The 12165-nt window shown below is 34.4% G+C and overlaps 1 protein-coding gene across 1 annotated transcript; it reads right to left on the reverse strand.

The window, feature by feature from the left end:
• Nucleotides 1-4689, reverse strand: LOC111370679. Its single transcript, XM_022992506.1, has 6 exons — nt 4141-4689; nt 2426-2537; nt 2129-2300; nt 1842-2029; nt 556-700; nt 1-31 (listed from the first exon to the last, which is right to left on the reverse strand). The coding sequence occupies exons 1-5, from the start codon at nt 4563-4565 to the stop codon at nt 578-580; spliced, it is 1020 nt and encodes a 339-aa protein (XP_022848274.1). The 5' UTR covers nt 4566-4689; the 3' UTR covers nt 1-31; nt 556-577.
• Between the last annotated feature and the right edge of the window lie 7476 nt (nt 4690-12165).

A 12165-nucleotide genomic window follows, 5' to 3' on the forward strand; every position in this document is an offset into this window, starting at 1 on the left:
AAACAACTAGCTAGCTATAACCTCCAGATACCTACATAAGTAAAACAAAAAGGGTCATCACATTGGACTCCAGTATTCCAGGAGAGAGCCGGATAAGTAAGTTCCGACTGAAGGTCATTCCAAATGGAAAAAAAGAAAAAAGAAAAAGAAAAGGATGTATATATATCCAAAACGGAAATTGAATGACTAAGAATCTTCGACAGTTCCCGATGAGAGGGAGAACTTGGTCAAACTAGAATAGAACTCGGTAATATTATATCAAGCTTAACTGATGCGAAAATACAAAACTAAAGCCATTTAAACATGAGAAACGGAAGACGATGTTCACATTCAAGATAAAGTTGCATAAAGAAGCTATATATACCCAATTGGGTGAAATCTTTGATCACCTTCCTACAGGTGCCACAAAATAAGACAAAAATGTTGAAAAAGAAATCACGTATTTCAGAAAAACTGAGATGAAGTGAAAGTAGGATAAGTAACTGCTTTTTTGAAAATAATAATGATGCAAATCTTCCGGTGCACATTAGCATTTCCAATCATTTTACTACTTACCACTTCACACAAGAAAGCAACATCAACGCTTAAAAAAATGCCGGCGTGCAATCAACTCCTGCATTCCCAAAGCAGATATGTTTTGACACCCTAAAAGCTCCTGAAGCTTTGCATCACAATGAATCGTCATTGAATTCAGAGGATCCTATACAAGACAAACCAGATAAGGAAGATTTTGAAATGCAGATGACATGTCCCAACTTATAATCAGCACCCAGCACACAAGAATATAGAGCTTCGCAAGGGTACACAAGCGCAAATGTCGCAGCATCCTATAGTTTTTATTCTAATAGGAGATTCAACGTGAAGTCAGGAATTTGACCTGCATTCTCACATATTTTTGAAACAGTTCACTGAGTATGGATGGGTGAAGCCCACAAATTGAAGAAACTTCTATTTAAGGACGAAACGCAAGTACATTTACCAAATCAAATATAATCGCTATAATATAATAAATAAAAGGGAGTGAACACACTGTGACTTGGCAAGAGACACGTATCAAATAATAAAAAATTTAAATAATGACCTGGGTAACAAGTTACAGCTGCCAACTAGACGACGCCATAAAACAAGCAAACATGCATTGCCTTGGCAGGAGACACATATCAAACAACAAAAAATTGAAATCATGACAAGTATCAATTAATGAAATCCTTGAAATCATGACCTAGTTCGTAACAAGTCACAGCTGCCCACACCATTTTTTCAATTTACAAGCAAGTTCCTTTATTTATAAATAATCACGACCAAGTTTGTAACAAGTTACAGCTGCCTACATCACTTTTTAAATTTACAAGCAAGCACTTTTATATATATATCTACTTGTGCCTGCGTTACTCAAGAAATGAAGAGTTCCATTAAATACAAAGAAAAATATACTTATCTAAGATACATAATTTGCTAAACTGTTACATCATTAAACAATTTTATATACAATACTTTCATCACTTAGTAGCCACATTTAAAATATTTGTTTGTAAAGTATTTTGACCATCAATAATAAAGTAAAGAATTTATTTCGTCTAATGCTTGAAGAACTAAAATAGACATGCTAAAATGGAAGGCAACATAAACAAAAGAAATATCAAAAAAGGCCATCAAGATTTTGAAATATGAAACAAAAGTCAACCAGTAGGCTTACAAAAACCAAGCCTTCACAGTGTGTGCACGTGAGTTCATCGTGCATTACTATTTTGATATTATCAATGAATTGTATAATGTGGGGCGGCTTAATTTTGTAAATATGTACTTTTGAGTAATTATGACGACTACTTAATTAATCCCACCTCAAGCTGATTAACCTTTATGTAATCCCAAACACGTCCCAGTGCCACAGATTGAAGCATCTCCCTTTCTCCAGTGCCAAAAAATTTTACAAGTGAATCTGATATTAACACAGGAGGAGGACTGCATTCCGTACTTCCCTGTTCAGGATAATCTTCAACCTTTGGTTTCTTAGCTTGACCAGATTCTTCTGCAAATTTTTTATTTGCACACAACAATAACGAATAAGGAAAGACCATCACAGGAAAACCATATATGTCAAATTTGCTCTCGTGCTCATTATACATACTTGTTGGATCAAGTGCCATAATATGTTTTGCAAGCAGCTTATTCATCTTGAACATGTCTGTGCAGTCCGTTTCAAAAACCAATCGCAAGGCATCGTCACAGATAATCTTTCTCTTGTTACCTGGATCCTGAAGGTTGTGCTTTCTGATGTATGCCCATAGCTGCTTCACAATCTGAATTACAGACAACAGTCTACTTTAGTATTCTGTACGATTAGCACTGGTACTGGATAAAATAAACAATGAATGTACATAATGATCCTGAAAAGAGGAAAACTGTTTGCTCTGGTGATCCAAACCTCTGTCCTCGACAATGCTGGCTCCCCAACAATGGCCTGTAGTTCAGGTGAAACGCCACATAATTTGTTTAGACCACCTGGACCGCCTCTTCTTTTGGTTCCAGCTGGAGCGCTGAAATAAAACGGTAAGTGAAACAAATCATTTGTCTCGTTTGGTTGTATAGAACAATCAGGTTTATTCTTCTTCAGTTGCCATAGAAAGTGGCAACATCAGAGCACTGGAGCTTAAACAAAACATTAACAGAAACTTTGCACAAGTGGAAGGCACCCTCACCTACTGTTTTCAGACTTCCAAACAAAAAAATAAATAAATAACACTTGTTGGATAGGAATCATATTAATTCCTGCAGTTGTGTTCTGAAAAGAAAGTAATAATTGTCAAGAATAAAAATGATAACTTCAAGCATGAAGGTAATACATTTTAACAGTAAAATATCTTTCCACTCAAAGTAATGAGACTGTTAATATTCATCTAGATTATTAAATGCATTGGGTTTCTATCCAATTTATTATTAGATCAGGAGTTATGTACAAAGCATAATGAATTAGTGACAGCAGTATAAAAAAATAAACTATCAGCATTTGACCATTTACAATGATAACATACAAAAGCACCCCAACTAAACAGGAACACACGGGCGTGCATTGTGCATGTGAGGATTTGTGTTTACTTGCCATTTTGCTTTCCCTTTATCTCTTTGAGAGAGATTGTGTGCGTGCATGTGTTGGGATTGAGTGGGGATGTTAGACAAGTTAATTTGGTAGATAATGTATTTATATTCAAATATTTTTGTAAACTTAGTACCACTCAAACTAGATAGGTGAACAGTGTTCTAAAATGAAAAATTCTTCATTTCTTTCTTTGGTATCCCCAACAAAAATTCTCATACAAAATGGGTGTAAATCCAAAAACAGATAGGCACTGAGACGATACAGAAAAGTGAAAGACTAGTAAGGCCTTGATAAAAACAACATTTCATCCATTTTGATCTGAAAAACAGCTGAGCATTCATAACTAAATGGATGAAGCTTGATGTTTCCAAGTCAACTTAACAAAGGGAGAACTTGTTAAGGAAAGCCACCAGCAATATCCCTTCCAAAAACATTAACAACCATATAAAATGTAACTTTCTAAATCCTATTCCATAAATCTGCCATTAGATTGTCTTGATTAAAAGTTATTGATAATCTACAAATCTACGTAGGATGAATAATGATTTCAACTCACAATGGCACAAAAATGCAATAAACCTTTTGCTTTAAATCGAACATTGCTGCAGCAGAGATGTGTGCTTTATAGAAATAAATTAGAAACTGCTTCTCATTTCATTATTCAGTTAACGTAAAATCATAAAAGAACAAGTGTATCTTCACAATCAAAAAGAGAAATCAATAAATGATGAATTAAAGATCGTAATCATCAGTTCTTAACAAATTACAATCAGATTTACACCAAAGGAACAAAAATGGCACTGTCAAACAATCACCAAGAAATCTTACCTATTCAAATCCCTGCTCACTTTAACTATACCAGAGAAAATGGATAACCATAATAAATGAAACTCGACGGTCTAAAACCCTGGAAACCGCAACAAAAGCTTTTTAACGACGCCACTTCAGTTTTTTATCAAAACCGAAACAATAACTAACCCCAAATAACACCCCCGCTAACGGCCAAGACCTTGTTTACAAAATCAAATTGGGCGAAAACACACCTTCCTTTTGGTGTTCCAGAAGGCTTTGCCACTACATTCTGAGTGTCAGCTCCAGTTTTTGCCACAGTTAGCGGCGGCGGAGGTGGACGGGGTTGCACTTGAGGCTGTATCGGCGGAGGGGAGGGGTTGTGCTGTTGGTGGAGCTCCTGCTGGAAGACGACATGGGGATGGATAAATTGTTGAGGAGGCTGGCTACAGTCTGGGTATTGAGTGTGGAATTCAGAGGCAAAATGTTCTTTCGGCACGGGTTCCGACCGAAGGAGGAAGCTAATCTGGTCCCTGATGAAGCCGGCTTTGTGGGACAGGTCTAACCCTAGCTTGGCTTCCAGCTGTTGAACGACACCGTTTAGAGAAGTAACGGCGTTAGGGTCTGACTGACGGAGCAGAGTTTCCACTTCTTTCGCAATCTCTTGGTCCGTCACCATTGTTGTGGTTTTGCCTTCATAAATTATTAACTGAAATTAACTGATTCAAAATGGACCTTCCCTCTCTCTTCTTCCACCTCTCTCTCTCGCTCTCTCTTCAGAAGAGTCTCTGAGGATCAGTGAGGGTAAATTTGTAATTGAAATGCTGGAGGTCCCCTCTTGCCTTCTTGAAAAGTCACATCGTACTTTTTTTATAAATAAATTACATTTTAATTAGATTAAAGATCGTTGACCTTTATTTATTATCTTACTTATATTTTTAACTTTTTTCTTCATCACCTACTTATTTTTTTACCTTTCATTAAAATTGTCTTTAATGAATTTTGTTAAGATACTTTAAAATAAGGATCAAACAATTTAATCGCATTTTTGAATTATTATTATTTACTTTACTTATTTAAAAATATAATGGACAAAGGGTTAATTTCACAAATAGAAGGATCAAACAATTTAATCGCATTTTTGAATTATTATTATTATTTACTTTACTTATTTAAAAATATAATGGACAAGAGATTAATTTCACAAACGGTCACTGAACTGAACACAACCGAAAGTCTCAAAACGATCATTGAAGTTTAAAACTTGCAGCAACGGTTACTGAACTGACGGGCACTTTCACTAATGGTCACTGATGGACCAAAACACGTGAATTGGATCCTCGAGGACCTCAAGTGTAAATTTTATCTAATTTCATTTGCTCAAAATTTGCCCTTGAAATTTAGAAATCAAGCCAAATTCCTCCCACTTTCATCATATTTCGTTGGAGTCGGAATTTGCCAAATTCGACCACCATACCGTCGAATAAACCACCTAATTTTTACACCACCAACACCTCCTCATCCCCCTCCACAATCCTATACCAATAATCAACCAAAACACATCAAAAATCACATGAAATTCAGAATTTAAACAACCATCCCCACCCATGGTTTTAGCTCCAATTCCGGCCAATTTGAGATAAATTGGTGAGGACCCATATGTGCATCTTGTTCGCCATGATGAGTAGAAGGTAATGGTTGTGGTGGGTGACCGTAATTGTTGACGCTGGCTCCGAAAATTAGGGAGGAAAGTTCGTTGTCGTTGCCTTCGAACTAGTATGGGTTAGATTTTGATTTAAATTGTTTTGTGTTGGTATGAGACCATGTACCTGTTCGTCTTGGGGAGTACTAACAGCTTGTGATGGAGTTTTGGTATGGGTGATGGTGGATTGGCCGGAATTGGAGATAAAACCGTACGTGTGTATGGTTTTTAGAACCTAAATTTCACCATGATTTTTGATGTGTTTTGGTTGATTCTTGGTATAGGATTGTGGAGGGGGATGACGAGGTGTTGGTGGTGTAAAAGTTCAGTGGTTTATTCGACAGTAGTGTGGTCGATTTTGGCTTTGAATCCATCGACGCCGGAGAAAAAAGCTGGAAGGGAGGAAAAAATTGTTTAAAGAGTGATTTGGTCCTCAAAATTTTATTTTCACGTGTTTTGGTTCTTCAAGTTTGAATGAAAAGCACAATGGGCATCCAGTGACCATTTCTGAAATAAAACGTAACTTCAGTGACCATTGCTGCAAGTTTTAAACTTCAATGACAGTTTTGAGATTTTCGATTAAGTTCAGTGACCGTTTGTGAAACTAACCCAATGGACAAATGAATTATTATTTGACAATCATTATTTGAAAACTTTTTTTATATACTCATTTTCGTTTGAATATTCACATAACTAAATATTACATACGTAAAATCAAATTTTTTTCTACTTTTTAACCACACATTCTTCTAAAAAATCACTATACAAAATATTATTTTAGCCAAATAATGGCCATCAAACATGAACCAAGTGTTTTTCTCTATTTTAAAGAAAATTTTAGGGAGAAATCATAATTAGGAACAATTTATGTTAATTCAAGATTAAGAATGTGAAGAAAAAATGTTTGAGACATAAATATAATAATGTATAAAGATTATTAAATTTTATACCATTAAAATGTAGTCTAACTATTAAAAACTGTGGTAACAATATAAAAATTCAAGATAAAAAGTAAAAATATTGACAAGGAGTTAAAGAGCAATAAGGTGGTGATTCAGAACAAATTCAATTTGTTTGAGCTCCATTTTTTGAAAAATATGTTTTGTAATAGTGAATTTTTTTAAGAATAAACAACTAAAAAGTAGGAAAAATTTTGAATTTACGTATAAAATTATTTTATTAAAAAAAACTTGTGATTAAAAATGAATTTGAGAAAAATGAGTTTATATAAAAACAAGGGCAAAAATTGTCTCGAATTTGGCAAAATGTTTGAATTATTGTTATAACCTTGTTGCATCTTGAATGGAGAAAATTTAAGTTCGCTTTGTTAGTCATTTTTAATTTTTTCTAAGTCATTTTAACCATATATTTTCAAAATGAATAATGTTATTTACATTGTCTCACCGTCATAGTTGCCATATATGACATACATGTGACGATTAGTGATTTGATATATTAATGTGGTAATTTTTTATTACCTTATGTAACAAATAACTGACCGTCACATGTATGTCACGTAGAACGATTGGGATAGTGAGCGATTGCAAATAATGTTATTCTTTCAAAAATAAAGCCCTAGTTTTGATTCCAGTAAATGTACTGTTGGGGAAAAATATTTTTTCAAATAGTGATTTTTTAAAGAATGTGTGATTAAAAAAGAAGGAATTTTTTTTGATTTACGTGTAATATTATTTTATTGAAAAATGTGTGGTTAAAAAGAGGAAAGAAAATGCATTTTGGATAAAATGAAATCCGAACTAGAGCAAAATAATTTATACGTAAATCCAAAAAAAAAAATCCTATTTTTAACGGAACATTCTCCAAAAATTTACTATTTCAAAACTTATTTTTCAATTCAATGGTAGACAAACATAGGCTTAGGCTTAGTATGAATTGTTTAGGAAATAGATAATGATTTTCTTGGTGCAGCGTTTGGCCGTTAGATATGATATTAGTGGGGTTTGGTGAACAACTAGAAAGAAATTGTTGGGGTTATCGAGTGATTAGTGCTGGTTTGATCCAATGGACATGGATTTTTAAATTTTAACTTAAACTATGTTTTTACCTATAAAGTAGTCGATTTGTTTCCACTATGATCGATAAAATCTTTTTTTATTTTAGTACAGTCAGCCTTTCGAACTAATTTTTAGTAAAAAATCAAAATCAAAATCTACTTCACAACTAGAAGTTAGCCTAAAATAAGTGTTTAGCCCCTGGTTGGGCCATATTATTTAGGAAATTTGTAGAAATTTTGTTACCATTGCTTATCTAGCTGGACCCCGTACGTGTGTGTTGAAATCAAGAATTGTGGGCTGATTTTACGATTAACGGTCACATTTCTTCTACAAATGATGAAAAAAATATGGCCCAAACAAGGACTTAGAGTTTAAACGTGAGTTTGACAGTCTTTATAAACATTGTGTTTGGATCTTCATATTTAGAGAGTAAAAATCGTACTTTTTTTTATTCTATAATGATTGCATTTAGTCCATGTTTGATTTATCTAAAAATTGGGTCTTCAATAAATTTTGATTAAAGGCATAAATCACATGAAACGTGTGTTTGAAAATAAATTTACAAAAAAAATTAGAAAAAAGAGATCGATCAATGACTTAATAAGTAGCATATTCAATACTTTATTTCTCAAATAGAGTTCAATTACATATATTAATGCTCTACTTCTCAAATTATTATATTCATAATTGAATCGATTGACCATTGACAACTAGAAAATTGTTATGTAAAGAATGAAGGGAAATAATAAATGGTCATTGAAAAAATAAAGTAAAGAGCCCAAAAATTGTTAAATATAAAGAGTTAATTGTAGTACTTAAAAATTTTTACTCTGTAAATTACACAATATGCTTTTTAAAAATAGTGAATCTCTTAAAAATTCTCTAAGGATGAAAAAACAAGAATTAACCTGTTTGGATAGGGTTAATTCCAGGGTCAAAAACAAGGCGTGGACTTCACCTTGGCCGTCTAGCAAGGTTGGAAAAAAAATTGAAGGTTTTTCCCTTACTAGCTAGCACGGTCGAATATATGGGCTTCTCATTACTTCTCAATTCCAAAAATCAACCTAATAAAACAAAATTCGTTTATTACTTAGAGATTGGACTGTACATCATGGAGCCAAAATGTCATGTGGAAATTGCACAAATCCAAGGATTTAAACATCACAATTCAAAGATCAGAGTTGAAATTTCATTATGCAAAATTCAGGTATTGATTTAATAATTTAAATATTTATATTTCACCCAATTCATCAATTTTGTAATCCCTAATAAGTTTATCGTGCGTTTTCTCTCTTTACCATCTCTATACACTATACTCTCCCTCACTCTATCATAAAACGCCACCGTCGATGGCAATTCACGATGGCGACATGATCACGAGGACGGCGACATGGCACCTTTGGTGTCAAGGAAAGGCATCGGAGATGCAGCAATCGACTCCAGCTCTGGCGCCTCTACTCGCGGATCCTTAGTTTCGTCGGTACACAGATCGGGCGATTCGTAGTTTTCACCGACGCCGTTACTTTTGCTTGGACCACTGCTTCTCTCTGCTCACGATGGCGAAGCAGATCCATCAAGCTACTATACTTTCCCTTCTCGAGTTGCGATGATGAAATCACACCGCGAAGAAGACCACCCACTCCGGTGTTGTGGGTTTGGATGATGATTTGTGTGGTATTGGTGATTGACTGATTGTGTTTGTGTGGTGGCGGTTTGCGGTGGTGGTGATGGCGGTGGTGTGTTTTTGTATGAGTTCACGACTCGGTCAATCCCTTAGCTGTGTTGATGTGGTGGTGGTGGTGTGGTGTGCAAGTTGCTGGTTTGTGTTGATTGCGGTGTGTCCTTTTTGTTGGTGGTGGTACATTGTTGGGGGGTGGTGATGGTGGTGGTGTCAGCGGCGAGATGGTGTTGACAATTGTGTGGTGTTGTGGTGTGGTGCAGTTAGTCATCGTGCTTTGGTGGTCGTTTTGGTTGTTGGTCGTGGTCGTGTTGTGACTGGGCGGGTGTAATACTGATCGTGACCATCTATTTGGTTGCTCTATGACCAAGTGTTGGTAGTGGATTGGGATCGGAGGTGGAGCGTTTGGTATATGTGACCAAGTGTTGGTAGTGAATTGTGTTTTGCTGCGTTTTTTAGGTGGTGGTGGCATCTGTGACCAACTAATTCGGCATTCGTGACCAACTATTTAGGCTTCTGTGATAAAAAATTAGTGGTGGATCAGTAGCAGGGATTGGGTGTTTAGTGCATGTTGTTTATTATTTGTGCCTAATTATTTAACTGTGACCTTAAAATTCAATATTGTGACTAACAAATTGTGACCTATGTATCTTGTAAATATACTGTGATATGTAATTTGAATGATTTGTGACTTCAAAATAATTTGTGACCTACAAATTTTTTTTTGTGACCACAAAATAATGTGTAATCAATTAATTTGAAAATATGTGACCAGTAAATAAATTTGTAACCTATAATTACGAATTTGTGACCATTAATTATATAATTGTGATTTTATTATATTTATTCAATAAATATTTTTAATTAAGTAGATAAAAACCTAATTTTGCATAATTAAACTTAACACTTGATTTTTGAATTGTGCATAGTTAATACATGAATTGTGTATTTTTCCCAAATATTATTCTAGTATGGATGAAATTTGTCAGAGAAAGTTGTCGATAGGGGTGGGATGCAAGATTCAAGTTGGGCCGATCTTCAGGCCCAACCCAAAATCGAAGCCAATCGAGTTGATTTGTGTAAATTCATTTAGGAAATTGGGATTACGATTTAAGCTAGGGTTTGGATTCCGAAATTTTCAAGACTAGACTTAATGGCTACATTAAGATTTAAAAGTTACTTATCTACATATTCATTTTTGGAAAAAATTCATAATTAATAGATTAAGTATTACCTATTTTGAAACTAAAAACAACATTTTAAATTTCAAGAATTAAAAATTTATTAAAATTTATTTATGATTTAATTAATTAATTATATATTTTATTAATCAATAGATTAAGGTCACAGAATCATACAATTTGGCCACAAATCGACAGCTGCTAGCTTTCCCTATCTCTCCTAAACTTCTCCCGATCTTCAGCCCAAGCTGTATGAGGCAAAAATTGTTGAATATTTGTTTAAATCAATGGAATGATAATTGACTTATTGTTGGGCTCAATTATGGAATCGATAGAATCAAAAGAAATTGAAAAATGAAAATTTTGATTTTTTGTCTATGCGTACGCACATGCTTAATTTTGTGCGTACGCGAGATGTGTTTTGACAAAATCAAAATTAAATTTTGCTTCTATTATACGTACGCATAGTGTTAAACGATAGCCGTTGGCTGATTTTTCAATTTGAAACTTAGGAGCCGTTTTGAATTAAAAGTTGTCACTTTTCATCTTATTTTGGCACCATTTCTTGATGCATTGATTGAGACCTATAAATAGGTGATGAATGATCAATATAAACATAATTAGAATCGTTGAAAATATCTTGCGAACCATATATCATTCCATATTGAATCAAACTATTGATTTACATTCATATTCAAGATCTTCCTTTATGTTCTTAAAGTTTTGAAGAATTGCACTTGTGCTTTGATGTTAAATCCTTTACAAGGCTTGATATAATCCCACAAACCGTTTGCCAAAACCCTTAAACATCTCATTCAATCCCGAGAGGGTGCAAATATAGTTTGAGGACAACGATCCATGTTAAAGCCTCAAATTCATTATTAACGTATTATGTGATTTTTATTCATTTTGTTTCTATAATTTTGTTGTTGTTTCTTATCCAACCTCTTATTTTCCAACAATCTCAAACTATATCCTGCGATGGAGAATGATACAACTATGGCAACCATCAAACTCATGAATCAAGATCTGGTTAGATTGAATCGTTTTGACGGGACTAACTTCACGTGGTGGCAAGACAAGTTGAAATTCCTCCTAACGACATTGAAGATTTTTTATATTCTTGATCCAGATTTGACACCTTTGCCGGAACCAACGAATGGAGAATTCGAAGCAATCAAGATCGAGAGACAAAAACGCCAAGAAAATGAATTGATTTGTCGTGGCCACATCCTGAATGCATTGTCGGATCGTTTGTATGATCTATACACCAATACAACTTCGGCGAAAGAAATTTGGGAAGCATTGGAAAGTAATTACAATGCGGAAGAAAAAGGTACGAAGAAAATTTTGATTTCTAAGTATTTTGATTTTAAATTCTTAGAAAATATCCCCCTTCTTCCCCAACTGCATGAGTTGTAAGCGATTGTCAACAAATTAAAGGCGGTGAAAATTGATATACCTAAGACCTTTCAAGTGGGGGCTATAATTGCCAAACTTTTCGGAACTTGGAAAGGATACCGGAAGAAGATCATGCATAGTTTCGAAGATTATTCTTTGGAACAATTGCAAAAGCATCTTCGAATCGAAGAGGAGTCGAGAATACGTGATAAAACTAAAAATTCTCATGAGGGCTCTTCTAAAGCAAATGCTGTGGAAAAAATAGAACTCTCGGCAAAATCCAACAAAAGGAAGCCTTCTAA

Source organism: Olea europaea, chromosome 21 (genome assembly GCF_002742605.1).
Source record: "Olea europaea var. sylvestris chromosome 21, O_europaea_v1, whole genome shotgun sequence".
In the NCBI taxonomy this organism is placed as follows: Eukaryota; Viridiplantae; Streptophyta; class Magnoliopsida; order Lamiales; family Oleaceae; genus Olea; species Olea europaea.